This window comes from Nicotiana tomentosiformis, chromosome 5 (assembly GCF_000390325.3).
Source record: "Nicotiana tomentosiformis chromosome 5, ASM39032v3, whole genome shotgun sequence".
Classification (NCBI taxonomy): domain Eukaryota; kingdom Viridiplantae; phylum Streptophyta; class Magnoliopsida; order Solanales; family Solanaceae; genus Nicotiana; species Nicotiana tomentosiformis.
In genome coordinates this window covers 104,716,907-104,728,781 of record NC_090816.1, presented here as the reverse complement: position 1 = coordinate 104,728,781, position 11,875 = coordinate 104,716,907, and the positions used below count along the sequence as shown (strand labels likewise).

The 11,875-nt window shown below is 42.2% G+C and overlaps 1 protein-coding gene across 1 annotated transcript; it reads left to right on the top strand.

Moving 5' to 3' along the window:
- Positions 1 to 6,152: 6,152 nt before the first annotated feature.
- LOC138892931 (uncharacterized) lies at positions 6,153 to 6,884 on the top strand. The gene is made up of 2 exons (XM_070176688.1): positions 6,153 to 6,609; positions 6,793 to 6,884. Exons 1-2 carry the CDS (start codon positions 6,153 to 6,155, stop codon positions 6,882 to 6,884), a joined length of 549 nt encoding a protein of 182 aa, XP_070032789.1.
- The last annotated feature ends 4,991 nt before the right edge of the window (positions 6,885 to 11,875 follow it).

Here is an 11,875-nt window from a genome sequence, read left to right as displayed (position 1 = left end):
CTTTACCCAACTCTTCGATCACTGACTCGTGCTGTACCAAAGTAGCCATTATCATGTTCTGGTTCTCCAGGAGCTTCTTCAATATCTCTTCAACTGATGGGGGCATCTGAGGTGTCGGAATAGAAGACTGTGCTGCAATAGTACTGGATAAGTCAAACATATTTGCAGTGGCTATTGGCATCCAGTTGTTGAGGCTCGCCAATGTCTAGGAGATTCACAGTGCAGAAAGTGGACCAGTACGCTTGGGCACTGGCTTCAAAGCCGAGGTGGAACCTGTGACAGGAACTGCTGTAGGAACTGAGGATGGTGGTGGAGGCATGGTTGTGGCACTAGATGAAGGCTCGGCTGAAGTGGATGGAACATCAACTGCCTTTGCAACTACCATTGATGGCTTATCAGACTGGCCTGTGGTGGTAGACGGCTGACCCTTTATATTAGGGTTATGTGCATCCATCAATAAGTACCATGAGAAAGGCTTCTTCGTCCGCACCTTTGTATCAAAGTCCCTCGGCTCTACCATCGCATCCGTGAGATACTCTGTAATGGTGTTGGGATATGGGTAGGATTTGTCAGCTTTTCGGGCGACCACAGAGATGTTGTCCGACATCACGACACCCACATTGATAGGGTACCCGACCATGATGGAAGCAACTAGAACTGCCTGAGGGATCGAAAGATATGTCTCATTCTAGCACGAGTCTAGTTTGTTGCATACAAAGGTTTGCCACCCCTTTGCCTCGAAGCTCAGAGTGCTTCTGTGATTTTAAACCCCTCATGTGATCCATGGTGGTGGTGGCCCAGGAGCTGCTAGAATCTTTGCTAGCCAAGGACGAGTTGCATCCCCAAGTGCACATTTCTCTAAGTAGTCTGTGGGCTCGATATCATCAAATCCCAAGTAGGTGTTCAATGTGTGCTGATCAAATCACAGCATGAGGTTTCTCACTTTTGTCACCTTTGTCCCTTTTTTGATATGTGCCACATTTGCGTAGAATTCCCGGACAAGGTACTCTTTAGCATCCACCACACTCTGGGTAAACCACATCCACCCTTTGCGCTCTTTAAACTGTCTCAATACTGCAGGGTTATACATCTCCAGATCTTTTAACTGAAACTGTCGCTCAAGAGTGAGCGACCTCACTGGCCACTATTCACGGAAACTAGAGAAAGCAGCCAAGCTGACAAACCGGTCCTCCCATACCTATTTCTTCTTCGACCACTCAAGGCCGGCAACTATAGCATCTCCCCTTCTGCCATCATCAGGGATGTCCTGAACTGATGTCTTTGGTGCTTGAGGGACAGGTGTAGTGGAAGGCTCAGAAGCCTAACTGACACTCTATGAACCCTCGGAAGTGCTATGGTATATGGACGACTCGTCCCTGAGCTGATACCTCTATGGCAGCCTTTACTGGACAGCCGGTTGCTCATGTACAGAGGCTGAGTTGCCCTCTGATGCTTCCCTAGATAGGGCATAAGAACTGGTCTCGGAAAGGCCTGTACCTCTCCCTCCGCCTGCTGTTGTTTTCTTTCTGATTTCATGCTGTTGGGCACTAGGTAAGGGTCTTTTCCCTCGTCCCCGAGAAGGGTCACCCCTTTCTTTTGAAGTGTCGCCTCTGGCCATAGATCGCACCATGTTTCTATACCAAGCAAATGTGATTGTTAGTTACAGTTCAAGTTCAAACATGCAATGAGATCTGTAAGGACACATCAGAAGGCACAGGGAGGAAACACAGTTAAAACTGCGGTCTGCACATTTTTTATTGCGGCCGCAGAAGAGTCCTTGCGAACCGCACAATTTTATTTTTGCGGCCGCAGATTTGGATTGCGGTCCGCACATTTTGTCCTACGGCTGCAACTCAGATACCACAAATATGCCAACTCTCCGATAACAGAGAATTCGTTGTTTTGCAGCCGCAACCTATTTTTTGTGGTCTGTACAATTTTCTTGCGGCTGCACATTGAATCACAAATAGCACCCTTCTCTCAAGACATGAAAAGAACTATTTTGCGGCCGCAATGGAAATTCTGTGGTCCACACAATTGCGGCCGCAGACTCATGCTTTTTTAAACTTACCTAGAATCAACTTCTGCGGACTGCACATTTGCTTGTGCGGCCGCAGATTCCAATAATTACGAACAATTCAACATTTTTTCTAGGGCTTGCAATGTTTTGCACAAATTTTAACATGGAAACAATGTATAAGCATAAAAATCTATTGACCCTTTCCCCCAAGAGTATTTATCAGTTTACCCACTACAGATTTAACCCCACAAGTATGTACAACTAGATTCAACAGACAAATGGCCTAAAATTAATTAAAAATCTATGAATCAAACTAAAAATTAAAAAATCTACCAAGCAATTGAAGCATACCAGATATGAATGAGTGCAAGGAGTGAGTCATCAACAGTTGCTAGGCATGTGGGCAGATGATTTAAGAAGGAATTTCAAATTTGTGCAAGTATTTGTGCTCAGAGAGGGAAAAGGGGAACGATGCCCTAGCCTCTCTATTTATACTTATCGATTTTCCCAAAGGAAGGAGAAGTGAGCGCGACCGCAGAATTTTAATTGCGGACCGCACTCTGTTACCCGATAGGCTTAGACACCATTTGGTCTGCGGTCCGCAGATTTTTGTGTGCGACCGCAGATTTTGTTGCGGATCGCAGATTTTGTGTTGCGGCCGCAGATCGGCCATTTTTCTGACAGGCCAACTTTAGAGAGCTAACATTTTTCACCTTCAATTATTATGGTTTGCAATGTAATTGTGCGGCGGCACAATTATGGTAAGTGAGGATTTTGACTACTTATTAGCGCCTTTTAGCTTTTGTTTTAGTCTAAAAGCATTGAATTGTGTTCCCAAAATTAATGAAATGTGCAAAATTGTAGGAATGCTGTTTGTTGGACTCCAGAGATAAAATCTGACTAAAAAAGGAGTAGTCTAAACACAAGACAATAAAAGGCAAAAAAGCTTACAATGTGCGGTTGGCAGAATTCCATCTGCGGCCGCAATCAAAGAAGGAAAACTTAGCAGAATTTTGAGCAAATTGCGGACCGCACATGAATTGTGAGGCTGCAAAAGCTAGGCTAGGATCCAAGATTAGAGAGATGACAAAAAAGCCAAGTCCAGAGCTTCCTCGAGTTGCAGTCCGCACAATAATTGTGCGGCTGCAGAAGATTATCTTGTGGCCGCGATCATACTATTGCGGAACACAAAAGATTGCCTTACGGCCGCAATGCTAAATCTGCGGACAGCAAAAATATTGCCTCGTGGCCGCAGTTCAAAATTGTGCAGCCGCAGAATCCCAGCTCCTGCCAGATGAAGAATTTTGCGGACCGCACATGGAATTGTGCGGCTGCAGAACCCCCCGAAGGGCATTTTGTTCGAAATTTCCAGCCTTGTATAAATAGACGAGTTTCACAAAATTAGATTACGTTTTGACATCAGCAAGTACTGTAGCCATTTTTCTTTGCCTCTTTTGGAAGTTTACTATAATTTGGTATATTTTACAATAGAATTTATTATTTTAAGCTTACATTATTAATTTAATTAGTCTTTCTTCTACTTTTTCTTCAAACCCAAGCATGAATGGCTGGATGTTTACTAGGGTTGTGACCCAACCCTAGTGTGTAAACCTTATGAGTATATAATTTAGTGCTTGTTTATGATTGGGTGTTTATTATTTAACCTAGTTCATGCTTTAATTTATAGAATTAATGGTTGCAAATATTAGTTCATGCCTATTTGACTTAGTCTCTACTTGAGAAAGAGAGACTTAGTCTAGGAAAACTTGGCTAACAAGGAATTGGGTCAATCGAGAGATTGATTAACCCAATTAAAGGGTTCAACCTAGAGATAATACTAATCCGACTTGAGCTGTTATCAACTGTTTTGTGTTATACCCATTTGGTCTTGAGAAATCTAAATTGGGCAAAACCACTCTCTAACCGAGAGGTATTGAGTGGGTAATTGAGAGTTGATAGCTATAATACACCCCGATCAAGAAAATAAGCATTAAGGTTTTTATCCCATTAGGCAAACTTCTAAGTAATGGTCACAACTTTAGGCTTTTTACCAATTTAAAAAACATCAAAAACAACCATCCTAGTCTTATTTCTTTATTCTGCAAACTTTAGTGTAAAATTTGAAATAGAAACAAAACCCTTTTTGTGGAAGTGCAAATTAAGATAATTCAATTTCACACATTAGAATATATACTCCTAACTCCCACCTATCTCCCTCTGGATTCGACCCCGACTCTTCGTTGGATTACTATAATTACAATCGACTGTTTCATACCATGTTTAGAGGTGTGCATTTGGACGCAATCAATTTTTGGCGCCGTTGCCGGGGAGTTAAAAAGGGTGTTAGCTATATATTCGGGTGTGTTTTTGGAATATATTCTTTTCTTTCCGTGTTACTAACATGTTTGAGAAATCGTAGGTACAACTATGGCAAACAATAGGCTCAGAAATATTGCTTTGGGGGCTGTGGACATTGAGGATGATCAAGTGGATGAGGTTCTTCTTGAACCTCATGCCAATAGAAGAGGCCGAGTGCCTCATGACAATAAGCCCGTTCCACCCCCACCTCTACCACGAGCGGCTCCATGCCGGGTGTTGCCCAATGAAGGATATGCAAGTATAATAGTCCCTCCTCGTATTAGGACGGGCAAATTTCAAATAACTAATGTGAGGCTCACTTTGCTAGAGCAACGAGGCTTCTTTACCGGTGCTCCAGGTCAAAATACATACAAACATTTGAAGGGGTTTGTGGACACGTGTTGGAGGAGTAAACAAACAACTGTCTCCGAGGATGCTTTGAGGCTAAGAATTTTTCCCTTCTCTCTACGGGAAAAGCTTTAGCTTGGTTGGAAGGATTGACGAACTATTCCATTTACACTTGGGATGAATTGGCGGAAAAGTTTATTTCTAAGTACTTCTCTCCGGGGCTCATGGATACACTTCGATATGAGATTCTAGCATTCAAGCAAAATCCCAATGAACCACTACACGAGGTATGGGAGTGTTATAGAACACTGGTTAAAGAATGTCCTAACAACAATATGACGGAGAACATGATTCAACAAACTTTCTATCGTGTGATCAACACAACTAACCAATGTGTAGTGAATCAACTTTCCGATGGGAACTTCATGACTATGCCTTATGCGGAGGCGTGTGAGATTTTAGATGAAATTGAGGATACATCATCGGCATGGCAATCCCGGGCTATTGTTCCACAAGGTGATCCCAGCATGATTCACCTCCACAAAGAGTTGCATGACCATGGTCAAGTCATAGCTGAATTGTCTACCACCATGAATCAACTAGCAAAGGCTCAACTTCAACAAGTACAAAATCCTAGGCAAGTCAATGCTATGGAGGGAGTAAACATGATGGTGAACAAACGAAAAACCCAGGGTCCACAAGTGCAACAACGAGTGGATAATTTTGTGCAAGAAGATAGTGGGTTTGATCAAGATGATTCTTACAATGACCAAGAATAAGAGGTGCAATAGGTGAACAACTTCCAAGGGCAACAAAAAAAATTCCAAGGCCCAAATCAACAACAATGGTGACCTCAAAACAATCAAGGCAATTGGAATTCTAACAACTAAGGTAATTTGAGTAGTGGAAACAATCAAGGGAATTGGCATAATAACAACAATCAAGGAAATTAGAACGACAATAATCAAGGTAATTGGGGAGGTAACAATCAAGGTGGATGGAACATTAATCAAGGAAACCGAGGGTCAGGTTTGAAAGGCCCCAGATGTATCAACAACCGAGCAACCCGCCTCCTTATCCTTTCCATGGTCATAGTTCTTCCAACAATAAAATGGACCATATTGAGAACATGTTCAAGCAAATGATGGAGAAGAATGCCAATTCTGATTCCCAACTTGCTTCACACAACACATCAATCCGTAACATAGAAGTACAAATAGGGAAAATCTCTCAAGCTCTAAATTCGCGTCCTAAGGGGGCACTACCAAGTGACACGGTGGTGAACCCAAAGGGTGGAAAAAACACGGGGCATGTCATGGCCGTTATTACAAGAAATGGAAGAGGTGGGAATGCACACACCTCAAGTCAAAGGCAACTTGTGGATGAATAAAAAGTGGTACAAGAAGAAAAGGTCCCGAGCAATATAATGCAATCAAATGATGAAGTTCAGATTGATATTGATGACAATGTGAAAGAGACTCAAGAGGAGGTGAACCCGTTTAGGGATCACATTATTGACATACCAGAGCCGGTAGTGCGAAAGGCTAAGGCACCATTGCCTAAGCCTCCACCTCCTTACCCTCAAAAGCTTTCCAAGCAAAATGGCGAGAATCAATTCAAAAAGTTCATTCAAATGATGAAGAGTCTCTCAATCAATATGTCATTAGTGGAAGCTTTGGAACAAATGCCCGGTTATGCAAAGTTTATGAAGGATTTGGTAACAAAGAAGCGGTTAATAAATTTTGAAACTATCAAAGTCACTCATCAAGTGAGTGCAATTGTGCATTCAATGGATCCTAAATTGGAAGATCCCAATGCTTTCACAATTCCTTATACAATTAGAAGTGCCGAGTTTGCTAAAGCTCTTTGTGATCTTGGGGAAAGTATTAATTTGATGCCCTATTCGATTTTCAAAACCTTGGGAATTGGGCAACCAAGACCCACCTCTATGAGATTGGAAATGGCCGATCGTACAATGAAGAGACCGTTGGGAGTGATTGAAGATGTATTGGTTCATGTTGATAGATTCATTCTTCCGGCGGATTTTGTCATTCTTGATTGTGAAGTGAATTATGAGGTGCCGATCATTCTTGAAAGACCTTTCCTTGCTACGGGGAAGGCTCTTTGTGATGTGGAAGCCGGAGAACTCACTTTCTGAGTGGGTGATGAAAAAGTGTTATTCCACGTGTGCAAATCTATGCGTCAACCAAATAGCAACGAAGTGTGTTCTCTTGTGGACTTGGTGTATGATGTGATTGTTGATGATACAAGTGCCACAATCAATGTGGGTGATATGTTGGAGGTCGTCTTGCTCAACTTTGATGATGACGAGATGGATGGCTTCATGGAATGTGTGAACTCTTTGCAAGTAATGGGGTCGTACAACTATGCACCCCGAAAACTCTTCTTGTATATTGAAAATAGGAAAACTCCTCCTACAAAGCCTTCAATTCAAGAGCCTCCGACCTTGGAGTTGAAGCCATTGCCTCCACATCTTTTGTATGAATTTCTTGGCCCTTGTTCTACTTTACTAGTTATTCTTTCCTTTTGTTTGACTAACATGCAGGTAGACTCTACATTAGCGGTGCTACATAAGAGGAAGAAGGCTATTGGATGGACATTGGTGGATATTCGGGGAATAAGCCTCGTATTTTGCATGCACAAGATCAACTTGGAGGAGGACGCCAAACCATCTTTTGAACATCAAAGGAGACTCAATGAGGCTATGCAAGAAGTGGTCAAGAAGGAGATTATCAAGTGGTTGGATGTCGGGGCTGTCTACCCCATTTCCGATAGTTCGTGGACTTCTCCGGTGCAGTGTGTCCCAAAGAAGGGGACATGACTGTGGTCACTAATTATAATAATGAGTTGATTCCTACAAGAATAGTGACCGGTTGGAGAGTGTGTATGGACTACCGCAAGCTTAACAAAGTCACAAGGAAGGATCATTTTCCACTTTCATTCCTTGACCAAATGCTTGATAGGTTGGCCGACCGTGCTTTCTATTGCTTTCTAGATAGAAATTTGGGCTACAACCAAATCCCTATTGCTTTGGAGGATCAATAGAAAATAACCTTTACATGTTCCTATGGTACTTTCGCCTTCAAGCGGATGCCATATGGTTTGTGTAATGCACCGACAATATTTCAAAGGTGTATGATGGCTATCTTCACGGACATGGTAGAGGACTACCTTGAAGTTTTCATGGATGACTTCTCGGTGGTTGGGGATTCCTTTTATGATTGCTTGGCAAATTTGGATAAAGTATTGGCAAGATGTGAAGAAACGAATTTGGTGCTAAATTGGGAGAAGTGTCATTTTATAGTTGAGGAAGGCATTGTCCTTGGCCACAAGATCTCAAAGAATGGCATTGAAGTCGACAAGGCAAGGATTGAGGTGATTTCTAAACTTCCACCTCCAACTTCGGTGAAAGGCGTGTGGAGTTTCTTAGGCCACGCGGGGTTTTACCAATGCTTCATCAAGGATTTCTCTAAAGTGGTGAACCCATTATGCAAGCTTATAGATAAAGATGCTAAGTTTCACTTCAACGATGATTTCATGAGAGCATTCGAACTGTTAAAGTTCAAATTGAAAATCACCTCTATTATCACCGCTCCTAATTGGAGTATTCCTTTTGAGCTCATATGCGATGCTAGTGACGTAGCGGTTGGGGCTGTTTTAGGAAAATACATCAACAAGATTTTTCATTCGGTCTACTATGCTAGTAAGACCATGAATGGTGTCCAAGTCAACTATACCATTACGGAGAAAGAGCTCCTTGCCATTGTGTTTGAAATTGAGAAGTTCCGCCCGTACTTGATGGGTGCGAAAGTTATTGTCCACACGGATCATGCGACACTTCGCTATCTTATGAGCAATAAAGATTCCAAAGCTTGGTTGATGATATGGGTGCTTTTGTTGCAAGAGTTTGATATTGATATCCAAGAACGAAGAGGGAGTGAAAATCAAGTAGCGGACCACTTATCTCGTTTGGAGGAGGAGGGGAGGCCGCATGATGGCCTTGAAATCAATGACTCCTTCCCCGATGAGCAACTCATGGTTATTTCAATAAAGGAGGTGCCATGGTTCGCGGATCTAGCAAATTCCTTGTGTTTGGAATCATCCCGGATGAGTTCTCTTCAAACCAAAGGAAGAAGCTCAAACGGGATTGTCAAGATTATTATTGGGATGAGCCATACCTTTTCCGAATTTGTATGGATGGGTTAATTAGAAGATGTGTACCGGAAGAAGATCAAAGTGACATTCTTGGGCCTTGTCATTCTTCGCCATATGGTGGTCACCATGGTGGAGCAAGAACGGTGGCCAAAGTACTAAGTTGTGGTTTCTATTGGACCACTCTTTACAAAAATGCAAGTGATGTGGTGGAAAGATGTGATGAATGTTAACGGGCCAGTGGAATCTCGAAGAAGAATGAAATGCCTCTCATTACCATTTTGGAGATTGATATCTTTGATGTGTGGGGTATTGACTTCATGAGTCCTTTTGTGAGTTCTTGTAGAAACACCTACATCTTAGTCGTGGTTGATTATGTGTCTAAATGGGTTGAAGCCATTGCTCTACCCAACAATGAAGCGAGAAGTGTGGTGGTGTTCTTATAGAAGAATATTTTCACAAGGTTTGGTACTCCGTGGACTATCATAAGCGATGGAGGGTCGCATTTTTGCAACAAGACTTTTGACACTTTACTTAGAAAGTATGGTGTTACTTATAAAGTTATGACTCCCTATCATCCACAAGCTAGCGGTCAAGTGGAATTCTCCAACCAGAAGATAAAGAGTAGTTTTTCCAAAATAGTGATTGCTAACTGAACAGATTGGTCAAAGAAGCTTGATGATACATTATGGGCTTACCGGACGGCTTACAAAACACCTATCAGAATGTCGCCAAACCGGTTGGTGTTCGGAAAAGCTTGTCATCTTTCGGTGGAACTTCAGCACAAAGCCATGTGATCTCTAAAGAAGTTGAATCTTGATTGGGATGTAGCCGCTAACTTGAGGGTTGCACACCTGAATGAATTGGATGAGGTCCGGTACCATGCTTATGCAAGTTCGTCCTTGTACAAAGAAAAGATGAAATATCTTCATGACAAATACATTTGGAACAAATAGTTCAAGGTGGGTGATCTTGTATTGTAATTCAACTCACGATTGAGGATATTTCCCGGAAAGCTAAAATCTAAATGGAGTGGTCCCTTTGAAATTGTGGGTGTGACGCCTTTTGGTGCATTGGACTTGAAGAACAAAAACAATGAGGTATTCCGAGTTAAAGGTCACCGGGTGAAGCACTATTTGGGTAAAGTTAGTGATGGCCAAGTTGTGGTGGTGATTCATTTCAAATGATGGTAATCTGCGTCGGGCGACATTAAATCAGGCGCTTCTTGGGAGGCAACCCATATTTCTTTTTCTTTTTTTTTTGTTTCTTTTGTAGTTAGGAGTCATTTTTGTGCTAACTTGATTTGAAGTGTGTTGCAGGGATGAGTGTGCTTTACAGGAATTGTGGACAGAAATTTGGTTAAGTGTTGAAAGAATTACCGCACAATTATGGTTGCTGCAATAGAAGGTGCTCTTATCAAGGGGGAGGCCTAGAGGGGGAGGCCAGTCCAGATGTTATGCTTTTTCCGGGTAGGACAGAGGCGGGTGATCTTATATTGTAATTCAACTCACGATTGAGGATGTTTCCCGGAAAGCTAAAATCTAAATGGAGTGGTCCCTTTGAAATTGTGGGTGTGATGCATTTTGGTGCATTGGACTTGAAGAACAAAAACAATTAGGTACTCCGAGTTAAAGGTCACCGGGTGAAGCACTATTTGGGTAAAATTGGTGATGGCCAAGTTGTGGTGGTGATTCATTTCAAATGATGGTAATCTGCGTTGGACCGCGACGTTAAATCAGGCGCTTCTTGGGAGGCAACCCATGTTTCTTTTTTTTTTTTTTTGTTTCTTTTGTAGTTAGGAGTCATTTTTGTGCTAACTTGATTTGAAGTGTGTTGCAGGGATGAGTGTGCTTTACAGGAATTGTGGACAGAAATTTGGTTAAGTGTTGAAAGAATTACGGACCGCAATTGCATTGTACAGACCGTACAATTATAGTTGATGCAGCAGAAGGTGCTCTTATCAAGGGGTCGGCCTAGAGGGGGAGGCCAGGCCAGATGTTATGCTTTTTCCGGGTAGGACGGAGGCGGTTGTATCAGACGCAGTTATCATAGGTATTGTTCCAGTTTGTCATAGAGATGCATCAGTCTTATTTGATTCATGCTCCACTTACTCATACATATCATCTTACTTTGCTCTATATTTGGGTATATCTCGTGATTGTTTGAGTTCTCCTATTTATGTGTCCATGCCTGTGGGGGATTTTATTGTTGTAGATCATGTGTATCGGTCGTGTTTAATTGTTATTGGTGGTTTTGAGACCAGAGTTGATCTATTATTACCCAGTATGGTAGACTTTGATGTTATCGTGGGCATGGACTGGTTATCACCCTATCATGCTATTCTAGATTGTCACACCAAGACTATGACATTGGTTATGCCAGGTTTGCCATGGTTAGAGTGGATGGGTACATTAGATTTTGTTGCTAGCAGGGTTGTGTCATTTCTAAAGGCCTAGCGGATGGTTGAGATGTGATACTTATCTAGCCTTCGTGAGAGATGTTAGTGTTGATACTCCTACCATTGAGTTAGTTCTGGTAGTGAGAGACTTCCTAGATGTATTTCCTATAGATCTTCCGAGCATGCCGCCCGATAGAGATATCGATTTTGGTATTGACTCAGCCCATTTCTATTCCACCATATCATATGGCCCCAACAGAGTTGAAGGAGTCAAAAGAGCAGTTATAAGAGTTGCTTGATAAGGGTTTCATTCGGCCTACTGTATCACCTTGGGGGTGATCTGGTTCTGTTTGTGAAGAAAAATGATGGTTCTATGCGTATGCGTATTAACTATTGGCAGATGAACAAGGTTATAGTGAAGAACAGGTACCCATTATCGCTTATTGATGGCTTCTTGGATTAGCTACAAGGTACCAGAGTTTTCTCAAAGATTGATTTGCGGTCGGGATATCATCAGTTGAAGATTTGGGATCCGGATATCCCGAAGACTACCTTTAGGACTCAATATGGTCACTATG